This window comes from Mycteria americana, chromosome 2 (assembly GCF_035582795.1).
Source record: "Mycteria americana isolate JAX WOST 10 ecotype Jacksonville Zoo and Gardens chromosome 2, USCA_MyAme_1.0, whole genome shotgun sequence".
NCBI lineage: Eukaryota > Metazoa > Chordata > Aves > Ciconiiformes > Ciconiidae > Mycteria > Mycteria americana.
The window spans coordinates 96087489-96110054 of NC_134366.1; the positions used below are offsets into that span (position 1 = coordinate 96087489).

The 22566-nt window shown below is 38.4% G+C and overlaps 1 protein-coding gene across 2 annotated transcripts in view; it reads left to right on the forward strand.

Moving 5' to 3' along the window:
* SEMA5A (semaphorin 5A) overlaps window positions 1–22566 on the forward strand; it is a 348813-nt gene that overhangs the window by 259081 nt on the left and 67166 nt on the right. For both annotated transcript variants that reach the window (XM_075494040.1, XM_075494041.1), the window contains exons 14-16: window positions 4354–4535; window positions 6675–6818; window positions 14840–14987. In XM_075494040.1, coding sequence (XP_075350155.1) covers window positions 4354–4535; window positions 6675–6818; window positions 14840–14987 — 474 coding nt within the window. The remainder of the gene's footprint in view (window positions 1–4353; window positions 4536–6674; window positions 6819–14839; window positions 14988–22566) is intronic.

Genomic DNA, 22566 nt, shown 5'->3' on the forward strand with positions numbered 1-22566 from the left:
TTTCCCATCTACTATTCTTTGGTTCACATCACAAAGCAGTCTTGAAGCACAAAAGCCACATTACTTTCAGCTGAAATTAAACCAAAAATGTACTCCAACTACTACTAGGCATTTGATCCACGGCCAGAGCGAGTCCAGAGTAAAGCCCACAAAATATGTATGGTGTATGTGTCAAGTCTTGGACGCCAACTGTTTTATTTTCCAGATTTGCAGTTTATGTGCGTACCACTTGCTAATATAGACATAGCCATTGTCTCACAGAAAGTCTGGATTCAGTCACTAGTGCAGTCCTTGCCTTCCTGATTGGCAAGTAACTAGATGCACTGTACAGTATATTCATTTCCAAGTACGTGGAGTGTATCATATCTCCCTGCAGTAATCCCACAGGCTAAATGTGGTTATGTGGAAGGTTTGCTGGTGGCCTAGTTGGGTTGCTGTTTTAGGAGGGATTACTGGAATGGATTGGTTGGTTGATGCTTGCATGAGCAATCTGCCTACTGCTTAGTCTTTGAATTCTGGCATTAGCCCTTATTTTCTTTCGTAGATACAAAACATGAGGCCAAGAGGGGGTGGAGGGGAAGGGAGGAATGGTTTAGAAAGCAGAATTCAATTCTGTTCCGTTCAACTGGAAAAACAATTATATATGACAGTTGCGTAGGATCCTACAGCCTAGTCAAAGCAGGAGAGCACCAAAGGATTGCTCAGAAATTCATTCACAGCTGTGAGACTTATTCTGCATATCAGAGATGAAAAGATTTAGCGAGCCTCCAAAGGAATTTGAGCAGATTGGGATTGCACAATATAAGGGAAATTTTAGAATTAACTGTCTAAATTGAAAAGCGTGATTTTACCATTTTACTGTCTTAAAGCCCTGAACTCTAAGTAACACATTATTGAACAAATTTGAAAACTTCATAGAAACTTTCCTTTGAAATAACACTGTATTCTGGCAAACTGCAATAGATTACAATTTTGCTTAGCGAGGCTTTCAAATATTTGTTTTTATAACATTTTTGTGTGCTGTGTTCACAGGGTATGTAAGCCAAGATGTAATGAATTTCATTTTGTAGGCAACTGAGCTATGTGCATCCTTGACATTTGTTATATACATTTAAGATAATGTTGCAGGCAGAACATAACAGAATATTAGAAACCTTCTACCCTCCTTCTTTTGGTTCCAATTGGTTCCAATATTGTAATTGTTAGTAAAACTACACTGATCTTTTTAACACTATAGAAAATTTGTCAGGTTAATGTATGACCAGTTTCTTCTAAACTCGGATCAGAGAGAGAGGCCTGTTTATACACTAGTTTAGCCCAAAATTAAATGTGTGACCAGTTGCACTTGAGAAATTATTTCCTAGGGAATTATTCATATATCTGAATATTAATTGGCATGTCATGGTAGAGTAGGGAGGGGGCTAGGACAAGTAGCTGAGCATCTATGTTACCATCTCTCTGAACATTGAAGATCATTTGTTACAAAGGTGGTTATTTTGGTTATCTTGCTTTGATTTAATTCTCAAGTTGTTTTTTTCGATTATTGTTTCAGTTGGCATGACTACACCAATTGTGCATGAATATAGATAGTAATTAATGCTATGGCACATGTATTTACTTTGAGCTTCTTCCAGTTGGTCAGATATCCCCATTATTCATCCAATATTTTTAATAGTAATGAAGGTTCATTGTTTTGCTGAAATATTTTCCAGTGGGACCGCGTGCAATCCATCACTTAAAAATACACTGTCTGACATTATCAAAGAGCTTTTACAAGGAAAGTAAAAATAATTTTTTAAAAAGTTGGGGTTTTTTTCTTTACATAAGTATGCAACATGAAATGGCTTTATTTTTACAGCTGTACAAACATTGCACGCAGGGAAAGAGTATGGTATGGGATCTTACCTGAATTCATGAGCAGCTTTAGGAAATACTCCAGAGCCACTGAATTCTACACAAAGTAATCTCAAACCAAAGAGCTTGTGGCAGATTTAAGGACTGAGTCACTGAAGATGTGACCTTGAGTCAGAGTGCAGAGGCACAAACCAGGAAGACAAGGTGGGTGCAGAGAGGCTCAAGACAAAGAAGATTGATATTTGGAGGACATGAGGAAGGAAGAAGGGACTAGAGGTATCTGCAGAAGGGAAAGGGTGACAAAAACAGGGTGGTAGAGAGGGAAAGCAGAGTGTAGCCGTGCCAGGAAAGTACAGTCATATTGTCTGCTTGATTGTGATTTTCTCCTTAAGGCGTGTCAGATGGTGAAAGGGGAATGGGCATAGATTCTGGTCAGGGCTAAAAAGGCCCCTCGTCAGTACATTTTGCTTTCTGATAGTCCTATGATGAAATTGTTTGATACCACTTGTGAAAGGGAGATATTCATAGAGAGACAGAGCAGGTGAGTCATGGGGAACAGCAGAGACTGCAATGGGATGATCTTTACAGGAGTAGGGGACAAAAATGAAGAAAGAGGAACCACCTGCCATCAGCATGTCCTTCTGAGCTCAAGCTTTCAGCTAAGTTTTATGAATACTTTCCCTGCCACTTGATATAAATTATGGTAACCATAGACAACTGTAGCTTTAGTTTATAATTGTAGGTGCAACAATAAAGATGCTTTGTTGCAGCATAGAAATAGAAAGCAGTAAAGACATTTTCACATCGCTGACATTAATTGGATTGGGGACATATCATTGCTAGTTTATGGCCTATATATTTGTGAGACCAGCAGTGTAAGAGAGAATGGGCTACTTGTCACTTAACTAGAAGTATTTCCTGTTGTCTTATGAAGAACAACAGTGTATGCTCTGCATGAGCAAAGGTCGGTGAGTTATTTTCAATAAACAGCTGTCAGCAGAATTTTGAAATGATGAATTATGGTTATGTCAGTTGTAGCTGGCAGAATATACACATAGCTGTTCTGTGGAAAAGCTATATCTGTGAAAAATAAATCATGAGAAATGTAATTAATAGTGAAATTATGGAACCTTTACCACAGTGGAAAGAATCAGCCAGCACCCAGCGTGGCAGTGGAAACATGTCTTGTGCTGTAATCGAATCTCTTGTATCTTCAAATTATTAGTGAAATGTATACTTTCCTCACCACTGTTAAAATGAAACAATGCTAAAAATAGCAGAGGGAGGCACCATTTCAGACCATTCATGACAATCTACAACTCTAGTTCCTGTTTCAATATATAAGCAAATGTTAAAGTGTTACATTCTTACACATTTGATAAGATATGCATGACTAAAACTGATACATATTTATTCTTATCTAAGAGTGAATTTAAATGCTATTTAGCCTGCACTTGTTAGTACTGCTGTTTTGACTGAAAGTTAAAATGTGACAATCAAAAGACAAATCCTTTAGCATTTAAGTGAAAAAGCGGCCATCATTTCCATTTATGATCACAGATCAGTCAAGATTAACACCTTGCTAAAAGAATTAATAATATGAAAGCCTATCTTTCTTAAGAGAGCTGAATTCCCCATGTCCAGCCCCATTTTCTATATAAGTCCCAGTAACCGTGGAGGCTGCTGCAATTTCCATTAGCACATTTTGTTTCATCTGGACAGTAAATATTTCCTATTAACATGTGTTTTGGCTGCATGATGGAAACATTCCAGTCAAGGTGAGAATGGTCCGACCCTCCAGCCAAAGCTGTTGAGAATTTACTTCAGTGGGAGCAAACTGTCTCATCATGTAGGGTTAGGTGCTGCTTTTTGAAGATTTTTTTTTAGGATTTATACATATAATTACATCTAAAGTTTAGAGAGAGTCATATTTAAAACCACATTTCACTTTTATGAAATGGTGCTATAAGACGTGCTTCAAAAAACTGTTGTCAAAAAAAGACACTCATCGTGGAGATTTGAGGTTGATTCATCCAGTTTTGTTACCCTGGACTATTATCCTCTGCTGCCTCTTCCTTTTGATCTAGATTTGGGTTTCCACAAGCATTCTTGCACATGCTGTTTTACAGTCGGTATCCAGGTTCCTAATCACAGGTAAATTTTAGGAAATAGGGAATACTGTCATCAGAAGATAATCAAGAAAGTGAAACTATCTATTGAATCACTGTAGGTAAGCATGGTTGCGAGAGGTAATGGTTAGTTGTGATTATTGTTACTGCTGTAGTGGTGGCATCCAGTGGCCCAGATAGTTTGGAGGTGGTGGGAATTATGCAGCTACAGAAATTATAAGGGGAGCTTCCTGTCTGGAAGGTACAGCTCTCCAGGGAAGGTTTTACTGTTGGTGGCTGAAGGCTGTACCTCCATGTACTGCAGATTTAAGAGGTTGTATGAAGGAACTGTCAGGCCTCAGGTAAGCCTTTCTGTTGTGTTTGTTTCTAGATGAGGAATCTGACAGTGGATGGGCATTTTGGAACATGGTCGCAGTGGAAACCTTGCACTCACACCGACGGTGCCAGTGTTGGCTCCTGCCTCTGCAGGACACGTGTGTGTGACAGTCCTGCTCCTCAGTGTGGAGGCTGGCTGTGTGAAGGACCAACCATGGAGATTGCCAACTGTTCCAGGTACACAAAACAATTTCAGGTTCTATCGTTTACGGTTTAAAAGTTTTTAACTTATTCAGAATAGAACCTACCCTTTGAAATATCATCTGCAATCCTGCTCTGTGCATGAAACAGCTCATAGCAATGGCCACAGCAAATGAGACGTTAGAAAGTATCTCTCAGACTTTGTGTGAGAGAGAATGAGCCGGATGGCAAATAGTGATTTCAAATGCTATGTACCAAATAAGATTGTCCTCAGCTAATTTTAACAAAAGCTCAGAAAGAAAAAACTCAGTGTTAGGTAATATCCAAAGTATGATACTTTTTCTCAGTTCTGTAAGTCAAAAAAGTCAACTTTTTTTCTGGAAGTCAGGACTGTTTACTTTTTTGGAGGTCTCATGTCACCTTTGTATTCCCCCATTCTGCCTTGGGAAAAAAGTTTTCATTATATCTTTTGGTTGTATCATGACATCTAGATCTATTACTAGTCTGTATGCCTCTCTTTAGCCACTCTTTTGTCTTCCTCAGGCATGTAACAACTCCCAGAAAAAACAGTGAGAGCAGATCATTTCAGAGAGACTCAGAACATTGCATATTCTGAACTGCATTAGGAGTTCATGTTTAAAACATTTTACATACTTTAATTGCAAGATGAAACTTATATACTGGTGCATTCTACTTATTTTCAGTGATTCTTTCTGCTTTTTGTCTCTGCTTTTTTTTTTTTAATATCAGAAGCACATCATGGTAGTGAATAAAACTGATTATCCTTCTGCACAAGATAACTGCAAGCTCTGTAAGTGGAAATAGTCGATTTTAGGGAAATTATTAAAAACATAACAAGATAGTATATAACATCAGATCAGGAGAATGGTAGAAAAGATAAGCATGCTGTGAGATACTGAACAATCAAACAGTGGTTATTGGCTGTCAGGTTTAGAAGGGAATTTTGAAATGTGATTTGGGACTTGATTCACGCACGACCATTGGCAGTATTACACTACCATTTTAACATCTTACTTCTGTTAACACTGCTATATTAGTAATTTATTCCCAGAATTCATGGATATCCAGATATTTTGTTCATTTTACCACTTGGGTCAGACATTGCACTTACAGAGTTCTTATTTTTTTGTCTGTGTTACCAGTGAAAGCTGATTATTTTTTTCAAAAGCTTTTTTTCTGTGTAATCAACTCTTATATCCCTTATAATAACAAAACATCAAGATGAGTGAAATTTAAATTGGTAATAATTGTGATAAATTACTTGAATAATCTCATGTCATTTTTATTACTGGATTTAATTCGTTTTCATAGTTAAAAAAGTTATTTCAAAATCAAGTAAGGCACTATTTTAACCCTTGCTTTTATGATGAAAACCTCAAGAACTCATTACAGTTCAGTTTTATTTTTCTTAATTTCTGTTTGTCTTCTATCAATACAGAAACTGCCAGCTAGCCATCAAAAGGTTTTGGGAACTGCTTGAATTGCATGATTTTTTGCTTAGGACAGGGTATGAAATTCCTTTTGAGATGTTTGGTCTAGTATATTTTTTCCTAGGGTATACTGGGGAGGGGCAGGACTGTCCTTTCCAAAAGTTCACAAATGCAGTGTACAGCATGTGAATGCCATTAGCTTTTTTATTACATTACAAATAAGGTATTGACGCCTTATCAGAGTAAACTATTGAAATTGCAAACTAATGCATTTTGACACTTACTTATTACTTTTTTTCCTTTAATCACTTTCCTTTCAGAAGAGGTAGCAAAACAGACATTTTAATCTCCCTGAAAAAAAGACCCACAAATAATAATTAGAACAATATGTAATTAAAAGTAATCTTCAGAACTTTGATACAGGAGCTAGCAGATGAAGTTCACTCAAAATAAGGTGACTGAAAGCAACTAAATAGCTTCGTATCTTTGTACTTAACTTCTTGTATAATGGGGTCATTTTAGCAGTTGCTGATTGCAAAGCATGGGATATGGAAGGATCAGAGCACCTTTATTTTAGTTCAATATTCTCTAAGAAATGGAACACGATGCAGTGTTATTGACTTCTACAGAAATATTAATGGGCCAGATTCTGCTGTCAGTCACACCTAATCAGCCATTCGCTATGTATAACAGATGACAGAGCCTGAGCTTTTTATTCTACCAGAAATGGAGGCTGGACACCATGGACTTCTTGGTCACCTTGTAGTACCACTTGTGGAATAGGCTTTCAAGTTCGTCAGCGTTCCTGCAGCAATCCAACCCCTCGAAATGGAGGACGCGTCTGTGTAGGACAGAATCGTGAGGAGAGGTGAGCTATCTTTTTTCTACTGGCTGTTTTAATTTATTCTGCTCATCTGTATTCCACAGGACATTTTCTCCTTTTACCTCCCTTGTTTTTCTCTTCCCTTTCCTTTCACTGTCTCTTTAACTCCACTGCTGCACAATAGCAGTATTCCCATTAGCAAGGCTATGGGTCTGCAGTGGTTCTTTCATCTTTCACTTAGCTACATCCCTCCCGAGCCAGCTGAGAGCTCCTGGTAGTGCCAGAGAATTGTGCTGAAGCAATGTGCTGCTGTCCCTTGAGACCCTGAAAATTGATTCTCCTTGAAAATTGATTGCAGTGTGTTTGAATTGTAACTCGCCGAGCCTCAAGACCTGGAATTCAGAGCAAAATTTAGTAAGGTCACAGCACTATGTTACTGATGCTGTGGGTTCATTTTTTTCTGTCTTAAATGAATTAAGCATCTATATAACATGAAAGGAAGTTTCAAGGGCTTTGTTTTATATTCAATAAATATAATACACCTTGAACTCAAGTATCTTTTAGTAGGGTTTCAGGGTTTTTTTAAATTGTTTGTGTATATATTAACCCCTGAGCAGATCAAGTCAGCTCAGATTTTGATTTCACCATCTACTGCTTTGGCACTGGGCTGGGTATTTTTTCACTAGCTCAGAATGTAAGTTCAGGCCTCCGATTCCATTTTACAGGCACCCTAATGTCTCTAATTTGTAATTTTTGTGTTAGGAATTTTGACAGTAATTAAATATTTCTTTAAATCAAACTAGAATATATTCTTATAAACTGCAACTCTTAGATGCATTATGTTGCTTCCCGAGGCATGCCAAAAAGCTAGATAGCAGAAGACTGGTGTTGGTGTAAGAATTTGGAGTACTGTAGTCATCCGTTCCAAGAGATGTATGCGGATACGTTTCCTCTCAATATGCGCTTGCAGTTTACTTCAATGTTTCTGTAGGGATGATTTAGCAACTATATTGCTGTTGGATGAAAACAAGATTCAGTAACATTTATGATGAGTTTCAGTGAGGTATTTCATTAAACACCAACTCTGGCATTTCTTCAGATGGAGAGATTCCATTGAAGGGAAGTTGCATCACACATTTATGTATTAACAGATCATCAAGGACCTGGTCTTTCTAACTAAATGTAAAGGATCATCACAGAACATGTGAATACTTTTGCTGTTTCAGAGCCATGAATATTTACCATTTCATTGCAGAGGAGAGCATTTTGTTATTTTGTAAATTGCTTTCTGAAAATAGGTTGCCCAACCAAAAAGCCATCACCACCAAATGTAGATTATATCTGCTGTTACATAGCTCTGTCCGAGCATGAATAACAGTTATTGATTTTCTTGAACTGAGAGGTCAGTCCAGGGCAGGACACGATAAGACTGAATATAAAAGAAAAGAGTTTAGTTTGGATAGACTTCTTGTTGATGGACTATGAATGTTAGTAGTCATTGCTCATCTTAAGATTAACATGGAATAAAAGTCCAAGAAGGAGTTTCACAGAAAGACAGAAAACTGTGAGAAAGACTTCCATAATTATAGGAGAAAATGTCCAGTATTAAGACAACGGGTGCACTAAAAAAGCAGTTACAAAATGGAAAGTGATACTTACAATGAGTTGAAATAATAGCAGCCTAGAAGGATTGAATTTTGGTATGTACCAGTTCTGAAGGAACAGCAGGCTTATGTTGCTTTGCTTTTGTAGCCTGCAGGTTACTTGTCCTTTCCCTCTTCATGCGGTTCAGCAGCAACCTGGGATGTACGTGCCTGTGAGTTTACTGCAGGATGCCTTTTGCTCTCATAGTTTCTCTGTCACTGTTTCCTATCTCCTTGAAACACCCTCCACTCTGACCAGCCCTGCACCTTCCTCTCACTCACTAGCTTGCTCACAGCTGACCTTCCTGCCTCTACCCTGATTTTGTTTAAGTTATCCATGATGTGTGCTGATACTTTTAAAGTTGTTTTTTTCTTTTTTAAAGTAATTTTAAAATTTATTTCCAGAAGGTGTGGTATGTTAGGAAGTTTTGTCATAGCATTTGTAAAGCAGCTAGAGGAATGAGGCATCAGTTTTTCACCAGGATTTTTGTCAGTGTCAGGCCAAGTACTTGGATAAATCTTTTCAGAGCTGTAAAAAGGAGAGAGTCCTGGGAAACTCACCAGCTAGGGCCCATCCCACCACCCCCAGTAGGGGAGTGGGGAAAGCCTGGAGATTGTGGTCAGATCCAACCAAAAGTCTAGATAATAGGTGATATCTTGGCCGTGAGGCAGGTCTGAGGTCCAGCTAGGAAGCCAAGCCACAGGCCAGGGTTAGGATGAGGTTTAATGCTTACAGGGTGGGTCTATAGCAACAGGGCCAAGGCCAGTCCACACATTGTGGTCCAGACTAAGGGGCTCCATGGTTCACCAGGGACAAGGTCTAGCACTTCTCCAACAGCACAGCTCAGGCAAGGATTGAAGGTCCCTGGCAGAGCTTAAATGGAGCTCCTGGGCCCATGGGTGTGGGTAGGGGTCCCAGGTGAGGCTGGTTGGGGCCATTAGGGCTTTATGAGTGTCCTCAGGGCTCTGACAGCTTGTAGAGTTTTGAGCTGTGAGGGCAATGGAGTACCAGTATTTGCAGTAGTTCTAATTCACTGCTTCACTCCAGTACCACTGGAGATACATCTGCACCAAATGGAAACAGTTCCTTTGAGAACTGGGCCCAGTACATTTAGGCAGGCTATGTTCCTGCAAATATTCCACATGCAGTAACTCCTCAGAAGCGTTTACCTGTGTTTTGTATCCGGAGTACCAATAAGCAGCTTCTCAGATTTTCTCATTTAAATTAAACGATGCTTATAAATAGCCTAACATTTTACTTTCTTAATGGCCCAGCTCATATGTAAAATGAATATATGTGTAGTCTTAGTAAAAATTAGAATTAGTTGGTTTGCACATTGTGTGCATTTGTCTTCAGAAAAGTGCATATTCACATGTCCTTCACATGTTCAGGGGCATAAATATGGATTCAGTTTCCACAGCCAACATTGTGCCAAACTTTGAAAGAGCTTTTCAACAAACAGTGATTTCAATAGAAGTCCAGTGCATAACTCCATAGAAAGCAAACACAGAAAAGGCAGTGTATAGCTGAGGTAAATTCACCTGCAGATGTAAATGTATATTCAGTTTGAGAGTATTTGTTCATGCATTAAGAGCTAAATGTTTGTCTAGGTTATGTTTGTTTTACCTCACGAAAGCCATGATCCTATCATAGCTAATGTATCAGGCAGCTCTATGCTTGCTAGTCATTCCCTTGAAATCAATGGCAATATTTACCAATTTTAAGTGTTGCAGATAGGTTAAGCTGTTGCCTGATCTGCTGCTAAAGGGATGTGGAGGGGGTGGAAAACAGTTGAGAGGTAGCAGCAAAGACTGATCTTACAAAGCCAATTCGCCTTGTAGAAATAGGTCAAAAGTGCAGCTGATGTGTGTTTAGACAGAATACGGAGAGGGAGTAAAAATAGTATTTTAACAAAATTTGCTGATCAGATAAAACAATTTTGTAGTTAAGACTCCAGATGGAAGACATCCTGATAAATTCCTTAGGGGCTTAAAAATTTCTGGTTTTTCTTGTATGAGAAATATTCACCGAAGCTGCTGGAACACTCTCTAGGTTTTAGTTTATAGAGTCTATAGTATCCTGTCTTGACTTTTTCATTGAGTGCAAATGTTTGTCCTCTCCTTTCTGTGGAAGATGCTGTGGGTATGGGCTCATTAATTCCACTGGTCTCCCTCCTATCTGTGCAGAAATGAGGGACATTAGAATGAGAATCCCTTGCTTTTAGTGAGTGTAGTTATCTTTTATTACATAGGAAAAAAAGAAAGAAAAAAACCATGGCAAATCAGAAGTCGAAAAATAAATGGGCTGCAGATGAGGAGTAAATGTTTGAAAGCCCTGGAAATTTTGGGGTGTATAAGAAGATTAGAAGCAGTACATATTGTCACCTGTTTTTGTACACAATCCTCAGCAGATATCCAGAGCTTTTGGGCTTGTTTCCATGAGAAGGAGGAAGCGCTGAGAGGCAAGTGCCTGCTCCGTGTAGCACTGCTTGTTTCCAAGCAGTGTGAGCAAGCCCGGTCCCCTCCAGCAGAGCAGATCAAACACCACAAGGCTTTGGGATTACTTGTGCTCCCATGGCTGTCTTGTCTGCTGGGAAGTGTGGGCTCCCATCCTCCTTGCTTTCTCTGCTCCCTCCTCTTCTTCCACAGAAGCCCTTGGGAGCACGTGCCCCGGCTCCCACCACCTTCCACAGTCTCCTGGGTGGGGATTTCTGTTGATTCAGCAACCTCATTCCAGTAAGGCATGTGTGTGCGTCATGTGTCTGCCTTCAATTAAAGGAATCCAGCATTCCCATCAACCTCAGTATAGTCTGTGCTTCCCAGTAAGTCACCAGCTGGTAATCACGAGTACCCACCACATAACAGTATATTGCATAGGAATGGGCAGACGGTGAGGAAGGTTAGTTTGTTTTTTTTAAATACACGCTAGTATAATATAGTTCAAAATTAAGAACTGTGTGTTTAAATTAATTAGCATCTCTCTGTGGAATTTGTAACTGTCATGCAGTTAGCCTGTGGTACTCAGTGCTGCATGGCAACACTGAAATAAATTGATATTTTACTAAAGGATGAGATCTTCATGGGAACAAGAATAGTAATTCCAGTTGTACTGGAATTGCTTGCAGTAAAAATTAAAAAATTACTGTAGCAACTAGTGGTTGTGGACACAACTGGACAGAGGATGTTCTCCCTTCCCCCAGTATGACAATTCCTTTATTAGGGCATTTGAACTTGGATTCACTGCAAGGGGAAACGGGAAGAGTCACTGTACAAAACCCACATTTCTCTAGGCTGTTCTCCCTTCTGACCTCATTGCAGTTAGATTAGGGGAGAGGGCAGTGGTTTCACAGATTCAAGTTTCTTGCATTGCATGTTTTGTTGAATTACTGTAAAATGTTAGCCCTGTGGGTCCTGAGAACAAAATTAAGAGGGGAAGAAAGAGCAAAAGGGAAAAAGGGTTACTGAGTGACTTGAAATGCAGCCAAGAAGAGATATAATGAAACTTGGCTCAAAGCCCTGTGCTGTAGCACAGCTCTCACAGATCAATTGCAGGGATGTCTCTAGCTGTGAAAACATACCTGATGTTTTCAGAGGCTGGCTGGCTGAAATGAAAATAAGATTCTACTTCTATGCTGGGTTGGTTTTTTTTTTTTTCCTTTTACTGAAAAAAAAAGGAGAAAATGACAATCACTTCTGTTGTTGACTTTCTTAAAAAAATTTTTCCTAAATTGAAGTTAAGTAGCTTGCATAGGCATTTTAGGGCTTTTTTCAGTTTCATCTCGTAGTTTCAACTGCATCTTTAAATAGTGTTGGTTAACAGAATTTGCCAGCCTTTGAAGTGCTTACTGAGTCAGTTGTTAGGTTTCTTTTCTGTCTTCCACTTAAGTAAGCGAGCAGATGATAGGGCACATTGAGACTGTATTGACACTATATAGGCACTGTATAGTGTCATGAGTCTCATCGAAATGAGATTTGTCACACCTAACTTCAGGTGTCCACGAATATGAGTGCTTTTGTGCGAGCCAGGTGTCTCAACTTCCGCTATGGTCTGTAGAAATTTAGTCAATATGGGCTGTGGAGAACAGAGTGATTTGTCTCCTTCTACTGTATATTCCTAAATTTGGTCAAATTAATCATTCTATCCCCCATAGCTTGTATTGACAAAATTTCCACTGGCTGTAATGGGAGCTTAGATGTCTGTCTTCCATGCAGCCTTTATAGTCAGTGGACACAAATCAGTATATTGAGGGCTGTATTTGTATGACCTACATTAGACATTTGCTTTAGGGTGACATAAATCATGTTTTTAAAAGGGCTGTTTCTTTCCATGGACTGTTGTTCAAGTTTAGGTGACTACTTCATTTATAGACTGCTACACTGTACATGCCTCTCTTTTAGAGGTGAGATGAGTCCCACCCTTCATTTTACTTTTTGCGTGGCTGAATGTCGGTAATGGTCAACTTCATGGCAGACTTGCTTTATCCTATGTGCGTCCCCCAAATTAATTTAGCACATCTCCATTAAGAACTAATGAAATTATGCAAAAAATGTACTCATTTGACTAAATAAATGGTGATGTTGCATCGATGTTTCATTGGGTACACATTCTCAATAAATGATCACAGAGACAAACTATCACAAACATTCACATAAATGACTGCATGTGACAAAGAATGTGTGCAGCTGTTGGAGTTTTGGGGGAAGAATATCCAGACGCAGAACATTCCTCTGCATCTTTAGTGATAGCATAATGCGAACTGTGAATTGCAAATATTGAACATGCAGGAGGAAAAAAAGATAGTTTATGTATAAGGTACTGTTGAAAAACATTTACCCAAATCACGCACTGAAGAATTCTGAGATAGCAGATTCATAAATATTGAGGGTTTGGGGTTTTTTTTCCTCAGTTTACTGGTAAACAGCAGATGAGGTCAGTACAAGCTGTTAATAGTTTCCTTAACTATACAGAAACACAAAACTAAATGTCACTCCCCTATTTACCCCATTCCCAACCTTTTAAATTTTGATGGAGTTGCTCAGACCTAGGGACAAATTCTGAATCATAGGCTCCAGCACATGTGATGAACCTACTGTCGTATATTACATACACAAACAACATTTTTTTCCCACAGAATTCTGAACATGCAAATTCCTTGGTAATGAAGAATTAGAGCTTGAGGATCTTGGGGTTTTCTGCGAAAAAAAAAGTGGTTATGGTTATGTTGAAAATGACAACAGTTTATACTGTCATTTCTCTTTTTGTAGAAAATGAATTACTGAAGTATTAGCATCAGTTTTCATTGCAGGAGAGCACAGTGATGGAAACTTGTTAGAAGGGCAAGAAGACAGTGGATTTTGGATGGCTGGTGTAAAAAATGAGGAAATACTGGAAGAGATTGATTTGTTTGTTCAGGACAGTCAGTAGTTAGAACAAGAGCCATCCAGCCACATCCATAAAATATTGGAGCACTCCTTCAGGGTCATCTGTTTTCTGAACATGGCTTGGCTTTGCTTTATCTGAAATAACAGCTTGGTCTCTTTAAGAGCTCCAGTCACACTTGCTGGTGGCCCACATCCTTTGGACCTGTGTAGAGGGTCCTTACTAAGCAGCATATGCGACGGCTAGAGTTATTGGATGGCACGCTCAAAAAATCAGGAATCTTAGGTTTTTACAAAAAATGAAAAAACTCATTAAAAGTTGGGACCCTCTCACATATCTGAATGCCTTGTTACAATGACAGCTCAGTAGTAAAATATTCCTGCTTCCCTCAAGAACCAGTGGGCCTCTGAATCACTTTGCAGCCCACTGGGAAATCCTTCAAAGATCATAATAGCTAAAAACACCCTTTAAAAGATAAAGTAATAACATTGTGAAAACAGTACAGTTCTTTATCCCTAGAATCAATGTTTTAGCTTTTATTTTACCCATAAAAGTGGAGACACTGCAGAAAGCAAAGAGGAAGTTTAGCTCTCTGAAGAGGGGAGAGGTGGATCCTAATCTATGCTTAGCTGGAGACTGATAAAAGACTGCCTGCATAAGTGGTTGCCTTCCGTTTGGTTGACTCACTTCTGCCCCAGATGTATAGCCACAACTGTTTTTAATAAAGTAGTTGTCAACCTTGCTTACGTGCTTGCAGTACAATAGCATGGTTGTATCACATGCATTGTATAAAGACACTGAATAAAGCAAACAAATGCTTCACCCACGCAATTACGGCCTAAAAAAGAAATCTCAAACGTTTAAACACTCTGTGCAGTGTGGCAACTGTTATTTCAGTGCTTTATGAATAGAGAGGGGCCCTTTGTATAAAACAGTTCCCTGTACAAACATCTGTCTGAATAATGCAAATGAGGGACTTTTGGGGGAGGTCTTGTCTTGGTACTAAATAGATTCTTTGCCTCCTTGTTTGCCTCTTCTCACAGGTACTGCAATGAGCATTTGTTGTGCCCCCCTCATGTGTTTTGGACAGGCTGGGGTCCATGGGAACGCTGCACTGCTCAGTGCGGAGGAGGGATCCAGGCACGGCGTAGGACATGTGAAAACGGTCCTGACTGTCCTGGCTGCAGCGTGGTAAGTAATTCTCAGCTTTTCCTTCAGCAAGTATCTATGGCCATATGCCATGGATGTCCCTATGTCCATAGGGCATCTGTGTATGTCTGTATGCTCTACCCCTAACATGAGTCACCAGAGCATGTTTATCCCTCTCTTGGTTGCTTGTGTGTGCTGAAATTCACACAGTTTATCAGTCAGAAATATGTATAATTCCACTTTTTCACAATATCATCTAGAATATGAGCTTCCTGAGGCAAAGTTGGTGCAGATGTGGATGTGTCCTTGGCAGGTTTATGGTGTTTTTTATTTTTATCACCAGAGTACGTAAGAAGTCTAGCTATGAGCCCAGGACTCCAGTGTATCAGGTCCTGTACAGCACAGAAAAAGATAAGTTTAAAATCTAAATACATAAGAAGCCAATAAGTGGATACATGGAACCACCAGGAAATGCTGAAGTAAGCTTGAATAGCGATAGTGATCTTAGCACGGCAGCAGCCTAGCAGTTGTCAGGCTTTGAAGCTACAGTGGGATGATTTGGAATGAATAAAGTGCTCTAAGGATACTCAATTTATGAAGATAAACATATGGGAAAGCATCTAGAGGCTTTTTCTTATATCTGAACAAATATAGGTGGTAGGTTTCTTGTGATGGGAACATCAAAATGGGACATTGCTTTCTTGAAGGTGAATGAGATGATGCACAGTAGTATTCCGGAATGGATAACACTGTCAAAGCTAGAGGAAGGAATATTGTTGCAGGACAATGAGAAGCTCAAGCAAAGTCTTAGTAAGTGTAGGTGAATTTCAGAAGATGAACCTTGGGGTGCTGTTTCATGATAATTTGAGTTCTAGTGGTGGATTGTCACCGAAGTGGGTATTATGTAGAAAGCATAACCTGGGTGAAAATTTGAAGTGGCCAGAACTGCAGAAGACAGATTCTGCTGGTGAAAGACAGATGGTGGTGTTAATCTCCTCAGTGACCAAGAATGAGCACAGCTCAAAGGAAAAATGAGAGTTTGGTTTTAGCCATGTTGTGCTTAATGGCGAGGCCTAATGTTGCACACTGAGAAACATGTACCTAATTTTGTTCCAGAATATTAAAGAGGTAGAAGAAAAATACATTTTTTTCACATATTAAACCAATTTTTACATGCCTTCATTTCACAGAGTAAGCTTAATTCTGAGGTTTGTCATCGTCTGTGGTCTATTTGTTAGACTGGAAGTAATTCAATACTAAAGAAAGGATCATTTATTACCTTTTTCTAATTTTAAGGTTTTGTGCATTTTCCCTGGCTTTGTTCTCTTTTTAACATTTATCCTGGTGGTAGAATTGCATTTTCAGTGCAATTGAAAATGTCCAACAGGTTTGTTCTTGTCTTTCAGCTGAACTTTAAGAATTAACCTAATAACTTAGAATTATACCAAGTTTTCCAAAATATTTGTCTCCCCCTGATTGTACACAAAAAAGCAGACATATGGTCTAGATCTATTGTTATACCTTCCTGACTAGCATAGACAAGAGCACAATCTGAAGGTTTTCTGTATCAGTCACCCCTGTTTATCCCATACTAATGTTTGTGAAAGAAAGCAGTATTTTGTTTTGCACAGAATCTTCCCATGGTCTGAAATGAAAAATACGTAGCTCTAATTTTCTTGGGAAGCTCCATGAGGAAAGTAGGAAAACATTTAGTGTAAAAATTTCTTAATTATAACTGATTTGAGATAGATGTTACTGGGTTTTGTAATTTATTACCAGTCTTAGCAAGTTGTCTGTGCTGTGTCACAAACAGTTACCAGTTCAGCTGTGGAAATGGTTTTGGGGTTTTTTTATTAATTAGAAAATTATTGCATTGATGGTTTCGCTTGGCTTTGGAGTACTTAGTTGTCTTGCTAATACTTAGGCACCAATGGAAACCAACGTAAGGTAGAAATCCTCTATAAACCCTGATGTTCTTGCAGGACAAAGGACTCGGATATAAAGTCTGTGTTCTGTTTTAAGTTTCAGAGCATTTGAACCTGGAAGTTACCTGTCTTGAGTCAAAGGTTTTGCAGCCATAGTAGGACCTTGTCAATAAGTGTACCTGGAGAAGAAAGTACTTTATTTCTTGTAAGAGTTTGTTTCATTAATGCAGGAAAGAGCAATCTGAAATATTTTTATGCCTTCTTGTAGTTGTTGAATGGATGAAATACTTATACTAATAAAACCCTAATGAATGAGGAGCAGGAATATCAAAGCTTGTTTATTCATCAGAGGTTCTTCTGCTTCAACCAAATTTTTGGTTTTATTGTTGTAGGTATGTATCCTTCAAAACAATTAGAATTATGGATTTTTACCATAGTGAATAAAGGAGAAATTATTGTGCCTTATTACTACTAATTTCCCATCTTTACTGGTTGTAGTGATACTAAACGTAGGTGGTGAAAGATATTTAGTGAATTTAATTTGTTTTTAAAACCTTTTATTCTGAGTATCTCGGAGCACTTCGAAAGCTAAATAATCTCAGGAAAAGTTGCAATGAAAGTGGTAGTAATCTATCCTGTGTACTGGATATCTGGTCTGGAGTAAAAGATGTTACAAGCCAAACTTTCACCAAGTGAGTTAAAGGCATAGCTGAGAATAGACTCAAGGACTTAAAATGCCCAGTTCTCTCTTTCAACCATTAGATGATAGCTTTAATCTAAAAGGACACTCTCCAGGTTTCTTATTTATCCTCAGTGAGGATGACATCTGGGAAACGTTCACGTTTGAATGGCATGAGCTGCCATAGGTCTTCTGCAGCTGTATAGTTCAGAGTCTGTGGTCTGTAAAGTCAAGACTTGTGTTCGTAAACAGTGGGAAAGAAAAATGTGTAGATACAGGACTGGATAACATATTTAAGAAGATAATAACTATGTTAGGCTTCATTTCATCTTGAAATGAAAACAAATTTTTGACACATCAGAGGTGTAGAGTGGACTAAATGCTGTCTTGGGACCCCTTTCAACTATGCCAATTCTTTGTTTTTAGAACCGTTTTTCAATGGGGAGTCGGGGAAGAAAAACAACAACAACTGTTTTTATAAGGCTTGAGAAAGGAAGTCTTACAGCTTGTTTGCCAGCAGTATCAGGGGACCAGATTTTATGTCGTAGGAGAACCTACCTCTTCTGTTTTCCAGTCTGCAACAGGCTGTGAGACTGCAGTATAGCCAATCCTAATCCATTTAGCTGTTCTCATTTTGCAGCTTTTACCATATTCATGGCTGTTGTGTGTGTCCACCTAATGATTTATACCACATAATTTTCACTGAGCATTTTTCCTTCCTTTTAGTTTGGTTGTATTGCTCTTAGTCTGTAATATCACTGCCTGTGTTTTGCTTTTTTCCATGTTTCTCATCGGTTGATTCCTTGGCTTTATCTGTCTTATAGCAGAACTCAACCAAGACACTTGAATATTTTTTATCAGAACTCAGTAGTGAGTTCCCTGAAATTATTGCAAACTTAGCATCTTATAAAATAATAAAGATAATAATAAAAAAATCTTTTGATGCATATAAATATTCCAAAGAGAGACAAACGTGATGATATTTTAAAGGCACGTCTCTCTGGAGTGCACTCAATACATCAAAATAGATGGCCAGACACTTAGGACTGAAAGCATTTACACTGAATGTAGAAAACCATAAATCGTTATGATATAGGAGAATTAGACCACAGAGACTCCTAAAGGTCAGAAAGATGAAGCTTGAAATCAAAATCTGGAGCCATAAGGACCTGTCAATGTCTTTATGTTAATCAAAGTTAGTAAAGAATGCTTGAAATTGTCTAATAAGAGGTCGGACCATCACAGCCAAATTTAAAAGCAGCTAAAATCTGGTAATAGAAAGCTTAAATGGATCACAAAACAGGTATTACTCTTATGTATTCAGGTGATACATGCGCTAGAGAAGGAACTGTGGAATTCTGTGGACTGTGCTAATATGACTCAGAGGACAAATATCTTCAGATTTTACAGCACACTCAGATAAGTTGTACATTTGCTTCAGAAAATGCTTCTTTTCCCCCGAGAAGCATAATCTCAGTTGAATTTGCCTCAGGCCAGTAATAAAAAATAACTTTTTTTAAGAATTATTCCTAGAATAAGAAATCTAGCTTGAGACTCAAGTTGGGTGACATACTTTACGTATATTTGTCTGTGTTCTCATTTCAGTCATGCTAACATATGCATTAATTTTAGTTTTTGTAATGGAAGACTGGTAAAGTGTATATACTTTCCATATACGAAAACAAAGCATGTTGGGTTTTGCTGTGGAGTAAAAAAAAAAGGAGGAATTTTGTTTGTTTCTTGGAAATAGTTGCTAGTGTCACATTTATATTTTTTATTATTATTATTTCAGCATTTGGAAGTGTGCTGAACACAAAACTTTGGGAAAAAATCCTATCTGTATTCTAAAGATTCTATTATGACACAAGATGAAAAAAAAGTCTTGGAAAAACAAATGTCAGAAATGTTTTCTTTCATTAAGTTTTTAAAGGGAATTTGAAGATGGAAGGTTTTCAGAAGTACTTTGTCCATCAGAGAGGACAGAGTCTGCCTTTAAAATACCTGCCATCTCACAAAACAAACTCCAAATGCCTAGTCTAGAGAAAAGGGACCAGAAAAGAAGATTGTTATTATGCTTTTTTGTGGTTCTTTTTCAAGTTTCCGTTTGACCTCTTTGAATTAGAGAAAAATAAAATAGTACATCATCTATTGCAAAACTGGAAAACGTGTTCTCACAAGCATGAGGTACAAAAAATTGTACTTTTTATATGACATTTGCCTACTTCATGCTCATTTCCTTTTCCAGTCCTTTTTTCTGTCTGTAATGTAAACCCCGTTGAATATTAGCTGTTTTTTGTATGTTTTAAAAGTTTAGCAAAGTAGGGCCTGTCTTCTTTTGATGCTGCATATGCTATAAGCAATGCCAAGTAATTAAAGAGGGTAAAACAAAAAAACAAAAAATAAAAATCACAAGAAATAGTTTCAGAACATGCTAACACATATGGATTAATGGTACATGTGGTGCTCAACTTTGTCAGCTGAGTTATCAACTTGACATGCATAGACAAGGTAAACATGAAATATAAACTACTTGAACTGATGTGCGTATATATCCAAATGTGAGGTATTTAAGGTAGTCTTTAGCTACATATCCAGTGATCATTTTGCTGTTTGATGTATTTAATTTTGAGAAAGAGGCTGAACTGCAAGTTGTTTGCTTTCTTGCTTAAAACAGAGCAGTGTGAAGCATCCACTTTTTTGAGAAGCATGTAATTTTAAAAATAAAGCATAGAAATAAATCTTGAGCTGCTGGAAAATTGTCTCTACTCCAATTCAAGCAATTCAGTTCAACCTGTAACAATTGACACTGACTGCAGTCCTGTCCTGAGGTTCCTATAGCAAGCTCTTTCAGGGACTTCCAAGTCATGTGCTTCCAGCTCACTTCTTTTGTGGACCAATTCCAGTTGATTTGAAATCTCTTTCAAATCTAGTTAGAAAGGTTCTCCAAAGTGAGTATTGTCACATTCAAGAGCTTTGCGTTGGACATATGTGTACCTGTGACACAGTTGATGTGCGTTTGATTCAGCAGTCCAAATCTTATTTAAAAAAAAATAGCAAACAAATTCTACCGTAACTGCGCACATGCTTTCTCAGGGCTTTGGAGGTAGGGAACAGCCAATGTGTCCCTCAAGGTCAGGTGATAGCCAAGTGCCTTCATCCACAGGGAGTCTTATTGATTGGAGAGATAGAGATAGGAGACCCAATTTGCTACATCTAGAATTTACCACGCTGTTTCCTAAAACAACTAGTTCACCAGAGTGTGTCCTGTCACAGGTATTGCTATTTGTTGCGGTTTTCAGTGGCTCCCATGCTGTAGATGTAGTCTTATTGTTACTTAGATGTAATACCTTACACCTGGCTATATGAGGCTCTGTGTTTGAATTGTGATCATTACTGTATCTGACAACCAGAGAAAGCAGAAGTATCTGAAACCTCCTTCATTCTGTGCCCAACAGGCACAGTGTTGGGCTCAAGGGCTCAGCATTACGAGATGTGAATTTTTACTTCCCTTTGACTCGGCTGTGTTTTGAATATGAATGAAAAAGGAGAAAGATATTTAGGAAGAAAGGATGTGGGGTGCTGAGGTTTTGTGCTGCACTAATTTTAGAATGAATTAATGAGCGATACTGAAGCTGGAGGATATTTCCTGGGGACTTGTGCTTCCTCCAGCCTGAGATTTTTTCATCTCTGTGAACCTAGAACATTCAGTTATCTCTGGAAAGTAAGCCATAACTTTGTCATTGTACAGTAAAAATCAAAACAAAAAGCAGCTGGTGTGGTTTTAGCTTAGTTTCATCAAGTAATAAGGCTTACAGGATCATATTGTAGTCTGTCAGGTATTCTTACCCTCTGCCCATAAGTAAGGAACTCACTTTCCCATTACAACTGTGTTTGATTTTAGGGCAGTCTTAGATGACAACATGGAATTGCAACAAGTTGCATGAAAAACAGTGGCCCAATAGGGGACAAAAACCTAAACTAGTTCCCACCTTGGGAGGCAGAGTTGCAGCTGAGTCCCTTATTTGGTCCAAGTGGCATCAGGTGCTGGTCAATGAATGTACATGTTAGCACACATGTATCTTCTGACTAGCCACTACATGTCTTCTAATTTTTAGCAGTAGGACTGTCCTACTGGCAGGAGATATGGGAAGGGGAAATGAGAGAAGGAAAAAATTAAAATATTTGAAATATAGACTTATAGGAAATCAGGCTTCATTAGTTCAGTGCTTATGGATCTACTTATTTAGTATTTGTAGTGTAGCTTTATTTGATACATAAGTAGTGTTTCCATTAAATCAGAATTGACATAGACAGGAAGAATGGTAAAAAAAAATTACAGAGAGATTTCAGCAGAGTCGGGGAATGGATAATTTCGTGGCAATTGAAATTTATTTTGGGGGAATTTAAGCCAAAAAAAGAACAACAGGTGTAACACCCAGTGTTTCTACCAATCTGTTCTGGGAGGAAGTTTCTTCCTATCCTCCATTTAGCAATCATGGGAGTAGGACGCACCAGATAGTCGTCTAGTAGCCCATCTAGTATTTTCTGTACTGTCTCAGAGTCCTGCCTCAGCCCAGTAAGGGTCCTGTCTTCAGTTGCAACCAGTCTCAGGTGCCAAAAGGAAGGTAAGGAATAAGATAAAAACTATGCAGACAATTTTGCATATGCAAAATAATCCTTCTTGACCCCTGAAAGCACCTGGCTAAAACTCAAAATATGACAGTTGGTTATAGTAATTACTACACTATAGAAATGCACCAATTTGTAAGTGGTAAATGTAATAGACTTATATGGACTATATGGACCACTAATTTCAAAGGAAGATGGAAGAATAAAGTAATCTCTATCCTGGAGTACTGGAAGGACTAGAGCTGTATTTAATATGGGGGTTTTGTTTTGGGTTGGTTTTAGAAAGAAAAAAAAGATAGCAAGCCTCATATCCAAATTCAAGGAAAAGAAGAAAGTGATGCAGGTAGAGATGGGCTGTTTCACCTGATCTCTGATTTTCAAAATGCCG